Genomic DNA, 18,321 nt, shown 5'->3' with positions numbered 1-18,321 from the left:
AATAACAGTCCATGGCTCAAAATGATTCTACTGTCCCTCCATCATCTCCAGAATCCATCGTCTCTCAACCTCCCAAAACTGTGTGCACTCATGAAAATACAGCTCTCTCCAGGGCACAACTCAACACTCATTTTTTATGTCCATTCACATTCGCCATTGTATACTGTGGCAGGTTACTTTGTTACAGGCAATACTATGAACATGACCGAGAAACATGCCTGCTCTCCAAAGAATATTTTTGGATAATTTCTCAGCAAAAAATGCACATCATTGTATTATCAATGTCGGTTTGTGTCTGTCACTGTAGGAACCCAAATACCCCAATAGCATAACATATACTCCGAGTTCAGATTTGTCAATGATGCTACAAAAAACAATAAACAAAAAATCTGTCTGCTCAGACGTTTCTGAATAACTTCACCCATGGCGAAAATTTTCAGAAAGCTCTGTTTTTCGGTGACCTGTGATTTCAGAAGCCAAAGCGCAGAGGAGAAAGCTTTGTTTTAAGAAATACTAGCGTGTGTGTGTGTGTGTGTGTGTGTGAGGACAGGGCCTTAATATGACACCCAAGCTCCACCAGTCTAATGAAGTCATACAGGAGGTGGTCAGAAGTGAGAGTACACCAATTGAGCTATCAGGATGTTATGATCTTTAGATGACAGGATGAATTGGAGACAATTATAGATCAAGAACACCCAGTCCATATTTAGCAAATTGTGGTCAAAATGATTGTATTTATTACAAATATGAGTTATCAAATACAGGTCATACAGGTCCTCTCCACTCTGCAGCAAGGAGGTACAGAACAAGGTGGCTCCACAGTCTTAACAGGCTTCCTCTCCCCTTAAAAACTCATTCATGCACAGTAGAGCATCTAATCTGGCTGTGTTTTCATTCTGCAAACATGAACATCAGCTGAAATACTACAGTTTCCCTCCCAGCCAAGTACTCAACAACTTGTGAATGGATTCAAAAAGATGACTCACTACTGTTCTGTGTTCTGACGGACTACTTTTCAGCTGTCACTTTTTTATAAACAACATCATCTCAAAAAGAGTTTGAGAGAACCAGTACTGTATTGGACTTGCTTGATACAAAGACAAAACTCTTTCTGCTCACTGTACATGATGCCTGTGTGTGGAGACTGCAGAGTGTTGATTAGGGGCAAGAAAGAAGCCACTTAAGACATATGAAACCCACCAATCTAGGCTCATCCTTGTTCTCAGGAACTGTCGGGCATCAGATCCAGACAGCTGTGATGTGGGTTCATGGCTCAGGTTTGTATGAGGAGGGGGGATTTGTCCCAGGGGAGGCCTGCTCAGGGGCTTGAGGCTCCGGCTGTGGAGAGGGACTGGATGCTGCCGCTGGTTCTTTCTGCACCAGCTCAGGCTCATCCTGGCCGGCCTGGGGCGGATGCACCAGGACTCGGTCGATGATACCAAAGTCCTGCGCCTCCATGGGGCTCATATAGCGATCCCGTTCCATCACGCTCTCTGACAGGGCAGGAAAGGCATAAAAAGAAATGAATATCCATACACAACAGCGGCTGAAACCACTGATCATTTTCTCTTATTGAAGGTGTAAATCATGGCTTCAAAAAGCAAGCTGTTATTTGTTGGCGGCAATCGTAAGACAGACCTCCTTCCTTCAAGAACACTAATGTGCACCACAGCTGCATGGTATCTAAGGATTTCAACATCATCTAAAATTTAAATCGCTATTGGACCCATTTGCAGGTGATGTACAGACACACTGTATCAAGCCTCGTTTCCACTAAGCAGTCCCGTTCAGTTTGTTACACATTAGTTACTTTACCATTTCCATTATCATAAGTTAAAGGTGCCCTCGAAAAAAATTGCTTCATGCTGTCCCATTTTTTTAATCACCCTTCGGTTGAGGTATCCGACAATGAGCTGAAAGAAGCTGAAAACCTGGTAGAAAGGCTTCCTTCCTGCTCCACTTAAGTTTTCTTTGTGATTTTATTCCAGACATTTACTATTACTTCATCCCTGTTTATATTTCAGAATTCTATCAGATTTGTTTTAGTTGATCTCACATGTTGTTTGATACTGGAGATTTCAAGAATTTCACACAAGTGAAATGATGTTAAAAAAGAAAAAGGAAAAAGTATGTTATTGCAGAATCACATTTCACAAAATAAAATTTCAGTTCCTTTAAAGAATAAAAAAAAACAGTTTGATTGAGGGGAGTTAAATCTTGTCTCTGATTGCCTGTTACTGCTCAGTCAATAATGTGATTAAACACGTCATCACTTGAGAGCTGCTTTAAAATTCTACACTTGTTTGTGATATCGGGATAAATGAAAATAATTTGTCTATTTTATAATCAGACATCAGTCAGAGGGGGAGGCCACAAAGTCAGTTGGAGGCAAACTTTGAAATTAAGTTGTCCAATTAATGTTTACTGTGTCAACGTGATCAACGTAATTCAAAGTTTAAGAACAGTTGGTCTACAGTTTCAGCAGTATTCTCATCTAAATTAACCAAGGAGGCAACCCGGGTGAGGTGGGACATTCCTTCAGCTTTGGACAGTAGGCCCTTCAAAGAAATCTCTTTAAAGCGAACCGTCATGGCAGGCAAAAAGTATTGAGTATTGCACTCGGGGGATTGACACTTTTTGCCTGCCATGACGGCGACGCGCTTGAGATGCAGCAGCTACTGTGAGTAGTTCAAAAACCTTCTTTTTCATAAACTCTGTGTACACAAACAATGTTCTCAATGCTCATATTCATAAGCAGAGACCCTGGTGATGCTACGAGCAAAGTTTCATGTTGTGTCGAGCCTCCTTAGTGTTCTAAAAATAGCGATTCTGATGCCATTGTATCTCTGCCCCGAGCACTGCCGTTCAAAATTAACGTGCCCGAAAACGCAAATACGGTAAATCTTAAAAGTGCCTCTTTCGTCGTAACTATGCTTTTACACGAAGGTTTGACTCATATTCAATCGCAAATAAAGCCTTGGTTGCTTTTTGTTTCACTTTAAGCCACAAATTGAATGTGGTTTAAATATTAGAGGCTTTATATCCTGTTGATTTTTGGATAATATGATGCCTTAATATGTGATTTATCTGTCTGCAAAGGAAGCTTCCTCACAATTACATTTAAAGCAAATAACTCACATTTTTTAAGATGTAGGCACAAACCTGGAGGTTTGCAAAACATGTTTATTACGCTATCACTGACTGTATCTATGAAGTATTTCTTAAGAATAAGCATGAGTCATCAGCCAGCTGACCTATAAAAAATCCCTTCTAGCAACAGAGATACCCTCTAGATGTCTTGTTTTGATGATGTGACAGCAAGCCTGAGAAACATGTAGTTTCACAGAGCTATTACCATTTGAACATTAACTTCTCATAGCTTTCCAAAAGTTAGCTGATGCTATGCATCTATGTGATCAATGTAATTGATTTACGAGGGTGAGTCGATGTGGAGGATGTAAACAGCACCACTGCCATGCACAAGCACTTGAAGTGGAAGCATCCCCTGGCAGCTGGATTCACATTGGATCCGGTGGTGCAGTGAAATGCCGCAGGTTAGTGCAGCGGTATAGGAGTGTCATTCCACGGTCCATGTATGTGAAAGGTGTTGGGAACTACGCATCAGCATGCTGGTCCTACTGGTCATTGTTTGTCATTGATTGTGTTTTAAACTGGGGAACGAGGTCCAACCGAAGTGAAAGTGAAACTTAACGCTACACAGGAAAATGTCTGTTTTGTTCCCGCTGTATTATTTTACCATGCTAAATAAGATATCCTTCTACTGACCTGTTCCACAGCCTGCAAAAAACAGAGCCATTGGACAAATAAGGTACTTTATCTGCTGGAAGGTAAGTTAATTACAACAATCACAACAACTTGGCTTATCTCTGCCATCAAACACAACACAAGCACCAACAGGCACCTAGTTCAACATTGAGGTCAACGAGACAGAAGAAGTTCTCCCTCCTCTGCAATGAAGGCTCTTGCATTTTTCCTGCTGCACAATCCCTCTCAATTTCAGGCCACAACAACTGCCTTCTCTCTCAGTCTCCTCTGGGTAAGTCCTCCTTAAACTGCTGCTGACCACCATCTTTCAGCCAGGACAATTTTTCAGTCAAATTTACTTGAGCTTTGTTTATTTTGTGTTTTGGAAGTTTTTTGTCAAATGAATAACATTGGTTATCTAGTGTAGGGAGGTGGAGAGACAGTCTATGTAACTGTTGTAGCCAATTTTTATATGTGAATATGTTGTGTTGTGTATGTGTTTGGTGAGTCACGTAAAAAGCAGTGTAGCTTGTTCACTCGCGCACCTGAGGGCATAGACATAACGTTTGTCTTTTAGGTTTACCTACATATTTACACGTTGGTTTCAGTTTAGTCATTCAACACAGTTGGTTTTCTGTAAATAATTTTTCTCCACATAAAATAAACGGTAAAACGCATACGTCATGGCAGACCTCATTTTTCGCACAACGACGCGTTGGAAATTACTTCAAATTCCCTCAAGTGGCAGTTTTGTGGTTAGATTGCCACTACAGTAACCATAAATGTCTGTTGGTTCAACATGATTCTGCACAGCAATTGTTAGCAGTCACACAGGAGATCCATGCCACACACAGTAGCTAGCTAACAGCCAACTGTTTCTCAGCCGCCTTTTTTTGTTACATGGCAGTTGGAGACCAGTCTTAAGGTGCACTGCCGAACTACCACCGACTATGACAAAGCAAGAATAAAAAGAAACAGAACCAATTTGAGAAGCGAGTTGCAGATTCTTCATGAGATATTTTCATAGGTCTATTATGAAAACGATATTGTGGGAGAAAAATATAAGGTCCAGAATATTCTGACCTTATAAGATAGGATGTCATACGTGACGTATATAAATGATAAGGTATAGATTACGGCCGCGGTTCTCAAAGTGTGGGGCGCGCCCCACTGGTGGGGAATAGAGACATGACAGATGGGGCGCGGCTAACGGGAGGAAATTTCACTGAAAACTCCATATTTGTTATGGTAGGAGCGAAAGCTTGACAGACATAGCAACAGTAACTAAGGGGGCGGGGCTTAGTGAAGTGTCAATTGTAGCAGAACAAACTTTCCTGCGGATGGGTAGCAGGCTAGTGTGGACAATAACACAACATAGATAAATTCTTGACACGGACCTCAAAAGTTGTCGAGCCGTGCCAGCTGAAAAACACGGGCCTAGGCTTTCTGGGGTCGCCCCCACCTGCTGAGAACAGACGGCCTTCATCCTACTGGAGTCGGCGCTGCTGTTTTGTCTAGCAATATAGACAGGTGTTTGAAGCAGGTTTGACACAAGGGATGTAACGGTCAGCAGGTCACAGGTCTCTAGTGAGACTGCTAGTGTTATTGTTAGTGCTGGTATGGAGTCCACTAGCCTAGTTAACATGGTTGGTCAGGGACATAGCGCAGACTACCAGACTGATAGCTTAGTTCATAACAGTGAGACTGTCACCTTCCCTCGCCACTTTTTCATTGAATCCTCTAAATGTGTAAATCATAATAATCTAATCTTGATCTCCACCTCTGACAGTGGGGAAATGTCTCAGTAAGCACCTTACACAGTCTTACATTATAAAATACCGAAGCTAATCACTACTGCTTCCCAGCATCACTACCTGCACAGGCAGCCAAAACCTACTACTACTAAAAGGTACCTTGTTCCAATTCCTAAATTATCTACCATAAGCTCCACTGAACAGCCGGTCATTGGAAACTGCTCCAATGAACTTAAAACCATCAAATTTGGCTTGATTAATATTAGATCGCTGTCAACCAAAGCCTTACTGATTAATGATTTGATCACTGAGCATAAGCTGGACATGAAACCTGAAACCTAATACTTTTCTGCCATTAAATGAAGCCTCTCCTCCTGACTATATTGTTGCTCGGGCCTCTTAACAGGGGGGAGGTTTTGCTCTAATCTACAAATCTATCTTCAGTTTAAGCTCCAACTAGGATATTAAATTTAATTCATTTGAGGCTCTGGTTTTAAAACCATTCTCATCAAATAGTAACAGCCTTGTCCAGGGAACAGGTTTTCACCTGGTTGTACTGTACAGACCTCCATGGCCTTACTCCCAATTCCTAGAAGTATTTGGTGAATTTATTGCAGATCTTGTGACTCGCTCAGATAAAATACTAATTATTGGGGATTTCAATATCCACTTGAATAAGCCCTCTGACCCTCTAGGGAAAGCTTTTTTGATACTTCTTGATATTTCCAACTTTATTCATCTTGTCCATGAACCCACTCACTCCAGTGGTAACACTCTGGATTTGATAATTTCCCATGGACTAGATGTGTCAGCCCCGAACGTCGCTTCAGTCTCCTCTGCTATGTTGGACCACTCTCTCATTACATTTGAAGCGTCATTAGCCTGTCCCTATGTCAGTGACACAAATGTTTTTACATTTGTTTCCTGGCTCCTTTTGCAACTGTGACAAAACCAGTGGAAAGCCTCACAAATGAAGTGAACTCAGTACTTGTTTCGCTCCTCGATTCTGTGGCACCGGTCTCTACCAAGACAAGACGACCAAAGAAATCTACTCCCTGATTTACTGACGAAACCCGAGATCTCAAGCAGGCCTGCAGGAAAATGGAACAAGCATCTCTCTATAAAAGCAAGGAATCTCTGTCTGTCTGTCTGTCTGTCTGTGTGTGTGTGTGTGTGTGTGTGTGTTCCTCAAATATCTCTGCGGATCAGGATCAGACTGACCTGAGACTTACAACATGGCTGCTGCGGGTTTCAAGGGTGTTCGACTTCGCATTTGTTTGGACTGCAATGATACCGGTAATAAATTATTTCATAAATGCTTTACAAATTCGCGAGCATTGTCCACCAGAGCCACCACAGTCACGTGCGCACCAGAGCCAATCACTGCAGAGCCCACCGCGACCCCCCACCTTAAGAAACAAGCAGATTTATACCTGCAGCAGCGCGAGCTGGACCGGGATTTTGCTTGCGGTTCGGTCCTGTTCTGTTCTGTGCATCTAAACTGACTGTTGTGGATTAATGAGACTAAAAGACTCCGGACCGAGTCTGTTCGGGTCTGAGGAGATCCGGAGACGCGCGGACAACAAAGTGGAATCGGAATCTGTGGATGTTCGTGTGTAGCTAGCTGCTAGCCGCTAGCCGACACACGCACCAGCACGTCCAAAACCGGACTTAGGATAAATAATGTCCGCCACGCTTTTTCGCAAACATACAACATATGCATCGGAAGAAATGTGGCGACACATGATAGATTTACTTAATTATAGACCCGTGGCCCATATTCTCGCCTCCTCAGTCAAACACACGCCGATGTTAAATCCCCGCTATTAAAGGAAGCGTGCGGTGGAGCGCCTCGCCCCCTCCATTAGCTGCCTCAAGCAACAGATAGCTAACAGGAAGCAGGTCGAATTTGTCTTCAAATTAAAAGCTTTATATTGCTCCTCACTGAAGTTTAGAATGGGGTTCTTGGCGGGGGGCTTTTAATTTGAAAGTTGCGACCGTAAGTAGCTTGCCACTACAACAACAAGCTGACAGCTACAGAGACGCCAGCATCTCCCGGATCTCAGCGGCTTTCCAGTTGCTCATCTTGACGTCCGCGGATGAAGTGATGAATTTCATTGTCTATCCTATCCATCTTCACCGTAACATAACACCACAGCACTACTGTTTTCCCCCACTACGCCTGGCCGTCGCACCATGCCTGTTTAGAAGCACAACATTGAAAAGGGTCCGGTTTGAAACAGTGTCCCGCGGCGCAGTGTTCCGAACGTTGTGTAATCAAATACAGCGGTATGGCGGTATATTGAAAATTCATATCATAACGAAAATATACACCGGTATTCGGTCTGAACCGGTATACCGCCCAGCACTAAGTTACATATAACTTTGTAAATGTTTAAAATGTATGCACATATTTAGCAAACAACTATTTATATTTGCATTATAAGTAATAAAAAATGGTTTGTTAAACATATTTGTGGTTTAAAGTAAAAAAATCTAACTTTTTCTACTCGGATTTTATGGGTTTTTTGTGTGATTTTAGGTCCATTGTGTTCATACAGTATGTCAAAATAAATAAATAACTGTACAGTCACACATGTGAGGTTGTGCTGAAAATAATGACACCAAGTAAATAATTTTTAAGGTGAAATATAATGGCAAAATCAAAAATAGTAAAAAACTGCTAATTATACCCTGGAATTTCGGATTTCACAACAAACCTAAATATCCCTGACGTCTCAACTTAAAACACAGCCTCATTTGGCCATCCATGAAAAAGCTACTTAAACTCCCACTTTTCTATAGGAATACATTTTTCTTACGGGCACTGCACTAGTGGTGTAAATCTAAATTGGACGTTTTTTATCTTGCTTGGCGTGATAGCGTACTAAATTATTAGCTTGCTCTGAATACTGCTAGAACAACATATTTCTACAGCCTAATAAACAATAATAAACACAATCCTAGATTTCTATTAAACACCGTGGCTAAACTTACTCAAAAACCACAGTCGGTGAGCTGTGCACCCTTTAATGCAATAAAATTGATGAGATCAGAATCAAAATGAACTCATCATCTCTGACTTCCTCAATGTTTGTTAAAAAATATCCTGCTCCTGAGGGTTAGGGTTAACCCTGACCCTAACCCTCAAAACCAACTACTTGCATTCCGGCAAAACTGTTTAAAGAACTGTGGCCAGCACTGGGACCTACAATGTTAAATATTGTTAACTCTTCACTCATGACTAGTGTTGTCCCTTCTAGTTTTAAGTCTGCTGTGGTTAAGCCTCTACTTAAGAAACCACACCTCGACTCAGGATCGCTAAATAACTATCGACCAGTATCCAACCTTCCCTTCTTCTCTAAAGTCTTAGAAAGAATCGTGTCCGAACAACTTTCAGGCTACCTACTTAATAATAATCTCCTGGAACCTTTTCAGTCAGCATTCAGAGCCTGTCACTCCACCGAAACTGCCCTTACTAAAGTGGTAAAAGACATTTTACTTACCTTAGAGTCTAACTCTACCTCAGTGCTTATGTTACTAGATCTCAGTGCTGCATTTGATACTATAGATCATGGCATACTGTCAGACCGACGTGAAAGTCAATTTGGCATCTCTGGCCTGGCTCTAGCCTGGCTAAAGTCGTACCTGTCCGAAAGAACACAATGTGTTTCTTACAATGGTACTTCATCAATTTTTACTTATGTGAAGTATGGAGTTCCCCAGGGCTCTGTTCTAGGCCCTTTGCTCTTTTCTTTATACATTTCACCTCTCGGCCAAATTATTCGGAGCTATGGGATACATTTCCACTGCTATGCGGATGACACTCAGCTGTATGTGCCCATAAAAGCTGATGACAAATCTCAAATCAGGAAACTAGAGACCTGCCTATATGCAGTAAAGGAGTGGTTGTCAGAAAACTTCCTGCTCCTAAATTCGGAAAAAACTGAGATGCTGATCATCGCCCCCGCCAGACAGAGACACCATGTTGATCAGGTGACTGTAACTCTCGACAACTGCGTTATTTCTCAAAGTTCAACCGTCAAGAACCTACGTGTTACTTTTGATTCTACACTCTCTTTTGATCAGCACATCAAAGAAATAACCAAGGTCGCCTTCTACCACCTGTGCAATATAGCTAAAATTAGGTCCTTCCTGTCCACCGTGGATGCAGAGATCCTGATTCATGCCTTTGTTTCGTCTAGGCTGGATTACTGCAATGCCTTATTCTCAGGTCTTCCACGTGAGAGCACTAAAACTTCAGATAGTTCAGAATGCTGCAGCCAGAGTCTGAACACATACAAGAAAATTTAATCATATTACACCAATCTTAGCATCTCTACACTGGCTCCCTGTTCATTTAAGATCAGACTTTAAGGTGCTGCTGATGACATACAAAACTGTACACGGCCTTGCCCCGTCATATATGTCAGATCTCATTACACCATATATTCCAACTCGGGCATTACGCTCTCAAAATTTAGGGCTCCTGCTCAGTGGCGTGCGCAGACTTTTTGAAGGGCAGGGGCGAAAAGAAGGGCGCTTAAGCGCGCATTTTGGCTCCCAAGAGGACACTTTAGCGCGCGTTTTGGCTCCCAAGAGGGCACTTTAGCGCGTGTTTAGGCTCCCAAGAGGGCAGTTTATCATGTTTTAACCAACCAAGGGGGCAGTTTAGTGTGTTTTGCTAACCAAGAGGGCACTTTAGCATGCTTTTTTGGCTCTCAGGAGGGCACTTTAGCGCGCGTTTTGGCTCTCAGGAGGACACTTTAGCGCGCGTTTTGGCTCTCAGGAGGGCACTTTAGCGTGCGTTTTGGCTCTCAGGAGGGCACTTTAGCACGCGTTTTTCAACAATTGGGCCACCCGTGCACATCACTGCTCCTGCTGGTTCCCAGGACAAAGAAGAAGTCAGCTGGCTGCAGGGCTTTTTCCTATCAGGGTCCTTTCCTCTGGAATAACCTCCCAGCTGACATTAGACAATTTGGCTCTGTTGACGCCTTCTCAATCTCAACTCAAAACTCACTTCTTCGATTTAGCCTTTTATTAGCCCTTGATATCAAATGTAAGCTTCTTCAGTGGCTAGTAGTCAGTCTCAATGAGTTCCTATAGTACTAGATTTACATTGTGCTGCCGATGAGAAACAATCTGTTTATTCTGATCAATATCGCATTTCTCTAACCTTTGTTTTTGTTTTCTGTTCCCACAAGCTGCAAGCTGTGTCACTCTCTACACTCTCTATAGCTTCCTCCTCCTCCTCCTCCTCCTCCTCCTCTTCTCTCTCCTCCTCCTCTTCTCTCTCCTCCTTCTCTTTCTCCTCCTCCCCTCTTTCTTTCAGGCTCCCTTCTGATGGACCACGGCCCCCTGGGACCATCTACCTTTTCCAGGCTCCTGCTGCCTTGAAAAACTGACGGATCTGGATTGTCACACCCTGGGCTCAGCTGGATCATTGCTCTCCACTGCTTTACTATCTCCTCATATCGCTATTTCTGAAAATCTTGATCCCTCTCTCTGTCTATTACTAATTATCTTGTGTGGCCTGCCCTCTTCCAGGTCACCATGGTGGACAGGAGGTTGTGTGGCTCGGGCACCACTTGGTGATGCCTCATCCAGCTCAGTCGTCTCCTGGATCCACTCACTTTACATATAACTTGTACCAGACTTTCTATTAATGTAACTTGTAAACTGTGATTTGTTGCTCTTTTCTGTACACGCAACATCTATTCCCTGTTAAAAGGGTTTTTTTTCCATCAACATGTGAAGTTTTTCCTCACTGGAATGGAGGGTCTAAGGACAGAGGATGTTGTTCACTGTACAGATTGTAAAGCACATTGAGGCAATGTGATTGTGATTTTGGGCTATATAAATAAAATTGATTTGATTTGATTTGAGAATTGCATGGTAAAAGCTGCATCAGTAAACAGTGAAGCTCAAATGGCTTCATCCAGAGTTGCATACAGAATTGCACAATGCAAAATACCACACACAATTGCTGAGCAGCTCATTCTCCCCGCTGCACTAGACATGGTGTCAGTTATGCTTGACGAGACAAGCGCAGCAAAATTAAAAGCTGTCCCCCTGTCAAACGACACAGTTGCGAGACGTATCTGTGACAAGTGATCTTGAGGAACAACTCATAGAAAAATTACAAGAAAGTCGTTTTGCATTACAAGTGGACGAAGCTACTGACAGCAATAAAGACTGCTTATTCATCTCATACATCCGCTTTGTGAATTGCGAGTCACTGTGCGAGGATTTGCTGTTTTGCAAATACATAAAAAAATCGAGCCACAGCTGATGAGCTGTTTAAGATCATGGACAGTTACCTCAAAGAACACAGCCTTAAATGGGAAAACTGTGTGGGCTTTTGCTCTGATGGCGCACAGACCATGGCAGGGTCAAGAAACGGGCTGCAGGTACTAATAAAGAGGGTTACACCAGATGCGCACTGGAAGTACTGTGTCATTCACAGGGAAGCACTCACGTCAAGGCAGCTCAGCCCTGAACTAAATGAGGTTTTGACAGAAGTTATGAGTGTGGTAAATATTATCAAAACCTGACCACTGAAAGCATGACTGTTCTCCGCACTTTGTGAGGAAATGGGAGCTGATCACACATCTGTGCTGTTCCACAGTGAATCAAGGTGGCTCTCCCAGGGCAAAGTGCTGTCGCGGGTCTTTGAGCTCAGGGCAGAGATTCGGATTTTCTTAGAGGAGGAGCCCATGTATAAGGCTGCAAGCAAGTTCAGCGATGTGTTTGGCAAGCTGAATGAATTAAATCTTCAGCTCCAAGGCAAAGACAAGCACCTACCTCACCTGGCAGACAAAATCAATGCATTCTCCTGAAAGCTTAGGACAGGCGCCTCGATCAACAAAATATAGATGTCTTTGAGAACCTGAGTGAAGTTGAAGCTGATTCTGGAGCCACCACAGTGACCCAATGTAGTAAGCAGCACATCTCTTCCCTGAGAAGACCGTTTCAAAATTACTTCCCGGTCAACAGTGCTCAGTATGACTGGGTTATGGATCCATTCAATGCAGCAGGTTGGTATTTTGACATTTTATTGAATAATATACTCATATATTATACATGCATTTTATTTATGTTGTATGCTACCTCCTAACTTGAATGGATTGTTGTCAAACTGATTTCTTTGTGTTTATTATGCAATGAAAAATTAAAGTAAGCCTATTTATTTATATTCTATCTGCAGCACCTGCTGATTTTAGGTCTGCTGAGGAGGACCAGTTCATTGAAATGACATCTGACTCCACCCTGAGGCTGAGGTTTACAGTTCAGACTCTTTGTGAATTCTGGTTTGGAGTGGAGAGGGAGTATCCACTCATCGGGCAGAGAGCTGTGTGCATTCTCCTTCCCTTTGCCACATCATATCTCTGTGAGATGGGCTTTTCAGCTGTTGCTTCACTGAAAACAAAGTTAGCTTTTTTATTCTCCTCAGCTGAGAAAAATGAAAGGTCAATTTCCGATCCATTGTGGCCAAACTGATGAGACCCAGTATCAATGACTTGCATACAAGACATTCAAGTCTTGGTTCAAGAGAAAAATTGCAACATGTTAGGAAACCATCTTAACCTGCCATGAAGCTCTGTGTGTGTTAGCCTGAAATGACTGACCGAGGGCAGCGCCAAGTCCTTGTCTGAATGGGAAACTAAAAATGTGTTACATCTGCAAGACGTATACACTGTGTGTAGTGTGAGTAGTATCCCATTCTAACAGCACGGGACCATCTAGCAGGAAAGTGGGTGTGAGGGGAAATATAAACATCTGGCCAATCCTACCAATGGTCTCCAGCGGCTGCCCTGTGTGTTTGGCGTAGATGTGATTGATCTGTCTCTTCAGCTTCAGGATCTCCTCCGCCTGAATGGCGATGTCTGTGGCCTGACCCTGGACACACAGCACACTGGTCAATATTCCGACAACTTCGCTTTGCCAACTTTTAGACATCGTAATCACCCCCATGCTTGATTTCAGATCCTCATTAAAAGGAGCTAGGGAGACCAACTTACCCTGGCTCCTCCTGAGGGCTGGTGAACCATTATGCGGGCATTGGGCAGTGAATGCCTCATGCCTGACGTTCCCGCTGCCAGGAGCAAGCTGCCCATACTGGCTGCCTGGCCAACGCACCAGGTGGAGATGGGATTAAGGATGTACTGCATGGTGTCATAAATGGCCAGGCCTGCTGTCACCACACCGCCTTAGGAGAGAGGCAAGATTTAAGCAATGGCATGAATTTACTCATTCTATTTTTTCACAACTCTTTTTAAAACCAGAATCAAAATTAAAGGGAAATTAATAATTACGAGACAAGATTAAATAGATAATAATACTGCAATACTTTGGATTATTATGCAATAATTAAATGGCAATAAGTAAAAGCAAACTGGATATTTACAATAAAATTCAATCTTTAATGTAACAGCTTACATTCAAATGTGTCATGGCAAAAACTAAAAAGGGAAAATAATCTTTAAAGGGCAACTCAATTTCACGCATTTGTTTCTGTCCTTAAGTAGTACTACTACTACCCTTTAAGATTCAAAGATTCCTTTCTGCATTTCACCCCCTTTTGCAGTTACCCTGTTCCATTTAATAAATGGAGTAGCGATAAAGGGAAAATGAAAAAAAAAAAGAAACAACAATAATTGTATATCTAATGTTGATATTACATAAATATGTACATAGTTTATTTTCACTTTCCAATTATTGTCTGTCATAGCAGCCAGTCTCTTATTAGGAAAGAAATTAAAGCAGCAGATCTCCACAGTTGAAAAGCCTTTTTTAAAAACTGGGAAGCAGTTGTTGCACTTTAATCACATCAATCACTGTTGAAAGCACCCCCAGTGTTGGATAAATGGTACATGTCCAGCACACTCGCTTTCCTTGTTTCAATTTGTCTACTGGCCCAAACCTGACAGCCTCAAAAATGTACATTGGCAGCACTTCACTGCCTGTCTTACCAGGGCTGTTGATGTACATGTGGATGGGTTTGTTGTTGCTTTCTGACTGGAGGAAGAGCAGCTGGGCAATAACCAGACTGGCTACAGAGTCATCGATCTGTGAAGAGGAGAAGGGGCAGGGATAAAAATCAATTTTAAAACATTTTCATTAAAAAGGATCTCTCTTCAATGCGCCCCAACACCCAGAAAGATACTTACAGGACCCATTACACAAATAATTCTCTCTCTCAGGAGGCGAGAATAGATGTCATACGCCCTTTCTCCTCTGCCCTGTAAAAAAAAAAAAAAAAGAAAAAAGAAAGACTTGGTTTTAACTGAAGAACACCAACAAAACAAGTTTATCTCCATCTGTGACAAATAAAAAAGCTCCATTTTGTAAGCATATTTTTACATTGGTTTCCCGTTCTCTCTGTTACTGAATCTGTTTTTTTTTTAACATTTATTAAATACCATATTTTCCTGGCGCTCAGGTAGTCGAGTGGTTAGAGCGCATGCCACGTACACAGTGGACCGTGGTTCAAATCCGGCCAGGGGACCTGTACTGATGTACACATCTCTCTCCCCTTTCCTATGTATCCACTTTCAAATAAAGGTGTCTATGCCTCAAAAAAATCTTTAAAAATAATAAATGAATAAATTTAAAAAATACCGTATTTTCGACTTATAGTCAGGTGCGACTTATATATCAAAATATATATAAGGAGTAAAAATTACCGTCTACAGCCGCGAGAGGGCACTCTAGGCTTCCTCAAGAGTGGGCGGAGATGTTCAGAAGCGACACCGAGGATGAAGAATTCAATAGATTCAGTGATGTGGAATGAGATCAACAGCTTGGTGAACTTGCTTACTGGTAATTGGCTTGTTGGACTCTCTGGCTTGTTATGTTGATTTAGCCTATTCAGCCTCCCAGGTATAATAATAATAATAATAATAATAATAATAATAATACATTTAATTTATATAGCGCCTTTCAGGGTACCCAAGGACACTTAACAAGTAAGAGGAGAGCGACAAAGGAGCCAGGCGGTGAATAACCCTGAGGTTGTGGAGGAGGGAGGACCGACAAGAGCAACGATGAACAGCCCACAGAGTATTGAGTATGTCGGTTTGAAAGTTAGCGTTGCTATGCTAACAGCTGATGTTAATATACTGGACACCTATTAAGCCCGTTGTTCTGTGTGCTATTGTGTCGTTGAATAACTTGCCTTTCCAGATTAAATTTGTTCTTGGTCTTCGTTTTTGTGAAATAAATTTATAAATAAATGCGGCTTATAGTCACGTGGAACTTACATATGTTTTTTTTCCTCTTCATGACACATTTTTTGACTGATGCGACTTATACTCCGGAGCGACTTATAGTCCGGAAAATACGATAATCTTTCGGAGACCTTAAACCTGCTAAAGTTAATTGTTTTTAGTTATATTATGATCTATGACTATTCCCATGCGAGTGGAGACTTTAAAACTTTGAAAACTATCCTTGTTCGTGCATTCAGGTACGCTCTGACTTCTACAGCCTTTGTTATGTAAGAGGTGACTACAACTATTGTGATTAAACTAATCACTGATGGATTGGCTATTAGCACCACATTTGTCACCTAAAATCTTACAGTGCACATTGGTAGTTTGTTTTATTTCTGCTCCATCTTTGGTGCTATGACAGCTGCCACATCCCGCCTGCACACGTATTTATTGTGTACAGTATGTACAATATCATAATTATGATATAATTCCATTGGGTACACCTGAAGAGGCAGGACGTTGGCTCGCTATAGAGAAGTCATAAATAGTGCAACATTAAGGAACATGGCAGCTCTGAAGGCAACTCGGCAGTTGAAATCTCACTCACCGTCTGTTCCACAACTATGGGTATGAGAGGACTCCTCCATACAGGACCCTGGTGGATGGACCTACTGCGTTTCACTGTCAAGCCTCCAATCTGTAACACCCTCTGACAGACATACAGAAAGACACAATGGTTAACTACATTTTTTTTTTTTTTGGTTAAACATTATTCGTACATTAACTTCATACACAAATAATTTAGAAATGTCATGTATGTATAGTCAGAATCATGCATCTTTCACTTTGGTGCTCATTTACATTACTCATTCTCTGCCATCTTCACTGGGTTTCTGTCCATTCACCTTAACAAAACATGCATTTGTCAGATATCAGATGTCCCCTATGAAGACATTATGGAGTGAGGTTGTGTTACTATCAGTTTTAGGTGAATCTGCTCTAGACGTATGACAATATGCCCAACAAATGAGTTGAACGCAACACATTATTTCAGAATATTTTTCTATATGTTTAATTAATACGTTTAATTTCCACAGTTAAACTGTGACAATGGAACGTCAGCTGACACTTCTGTGACGTTAACTGGGCAACAGGCTTCACTGTCACGTTACATCACCAGAGACTAACCGCGAGTTCTTTTATTGTCAAGACCGGAGGAATTATTTCAGTCTTCTGTTTATAAAGAGGAACCCCACATGTCTTTGGAGCAGACAGCATGTCCGTCAGGTTACAGTGTGGAGCTGACGGGTTTAGAGGTGATGCTATAAGGCAACGTTACACAAGCTGTTAGCTAACCCGCTAAACAAGACGGACATACAGACAGATTGACTGACAGACAGGCAGGTAGGCAGACAGGACCCACCGCAGTGAGCTGCTGCAGCCTCACTGACAGACAGACGACAACGCGTCTTATACTCACTCGTAACAGCATTCTGAAGTCGTTCAGGTTCTCTGTGAGGTGACAGGTGACCGTCCAGATACACCGGAATCACTTCCAGCGTGACCTTCGAACCGCTTTCTTCTTTGTATGAGAATTAAAAGGCACATCGCATCTCACTCACCTCACCTCACCAGCTCCCCCTGTAGGGCTGGTGTCGGTGCGGAACCAGGTCTTCACCGCAGATTATCAGTGTCTGAATGACTTAGACGAAGTCACGTCAAGTCAAGTCTCATGTCCTTATGGTTTACATTTTTTAAATATTATCTTTACATGACTTATTTGTGTTGTTTTTGTCTTGTTACGCAATGCAGACATATACACTAACTGCTGTATGCATATGTTAATGTAGGCTATATGGTTGTACTGTTTCATATGCAAGCTACAGCTGCATGCGTGTCAGTGTGTGTGTGTGTGTGTGTGCGAGTGCATCCGTGCAAGTGCTTGTGTGTGTGTGTCTGCCAGGTCTACCCAAAATATGAAAAGAAAGGAAGAGCTCTTTAAGATTCAACTTATTTTATCAAATAATTGGAATTTACATTTACATTTACATTTAGCAGACGCATTTATCCAAAGCGACTTGCAATAAGTACATTTGTCACAAGAGAGATCACCATCGATGGAGCAAAACGAAATATAGAAACTTTTGTCAAGCCCTCATCTGAGGATCGTTACTGCCAGGGGCGTCGCTAGGAGTGCAAAACATCAGCGTTGCCTCAGTTACCTTGAAAAAGTAACTGACCACTGATTACTCCTTTAAACTCCTTTGAAGCTTGATAGTGCTTTGTTGTCAGCACAGAGTGTACAGCGAACCTTAAGTTTCTCATCTTTAGCTGTCAGGAACCAAAAATAATGACTGTATTTCCAGCTAGAAAATCCCTCCCTCCATTGTTGTCTGTGTTTGTGTGGCTTCATGGTGTTACACGTGAGTTGTCCTCGTGCTGAAAATGTGACTTGTCGCAAACGTGACATCACTCCCCGAGACAAGAAGAAAGCAAAAATATATATTTTTACAGAGGAAAATCACAAAAATAATAGTAACGCACAGTGACTTGAATAAATAACTTTAATCTGATTACTGGTTTGGAAA

The 18,321-nt window shown here is 42.0% G+C and overlaps 1 protein-coding gene across 1 annotated transcript; it reads right to left on the bottom strand.

Moving 5' to 3' along the window:
• Positions 1-714: 714 nt before the first annotated feature.
• Positions 715-17,366, bottom strand: clpp (caseinolytic mitochondrial matrix peptidase proteolytic subunit). The gene is made up of 7 exons (XM_030407796.1): positions 17,214-17,366; positions 16,341-16,442; positions 14,690-14,761; positions 14,492-14,588; positions 13,541-13,728; positions 13,313-13,418; positions 715-1,493 (listed from the first exon to the last, which is right to left on the bottom strand). The coding sequence occupies exons 1-7, from the start codon at positions 17,223-17,225 to the stop codon at positions 1,267-1,269; spliced, it is 804 nt and encodes a 267-aa protein (XP_030263656.1). The 5' UTR covers positions 17,226-17,366; the 3' UTR covers positions 715-1,266.
• Between the last annotated feature and the right edge of the window lie 955 nt (positions 17,367-18,321).

The sequence above is a fragment of the Sparus aurata genome, chromosome 23 (genome assembly GCF_900880675.1).
Source record: "Sparus aurata chromosome 23, fSpaAur1.1, whole genome shotgun sequence".
Taxonomy (NCBI): Eukaryota; Metazoa; Chordata; class Actinopteri; order Spariformes; family Sparidae; genus Sparus; species Sparus aurata.
Note: the sequence above shows the minus strand (reverse complement) of the source record. Positions and strands in the feature narration are given on the sequence as shown.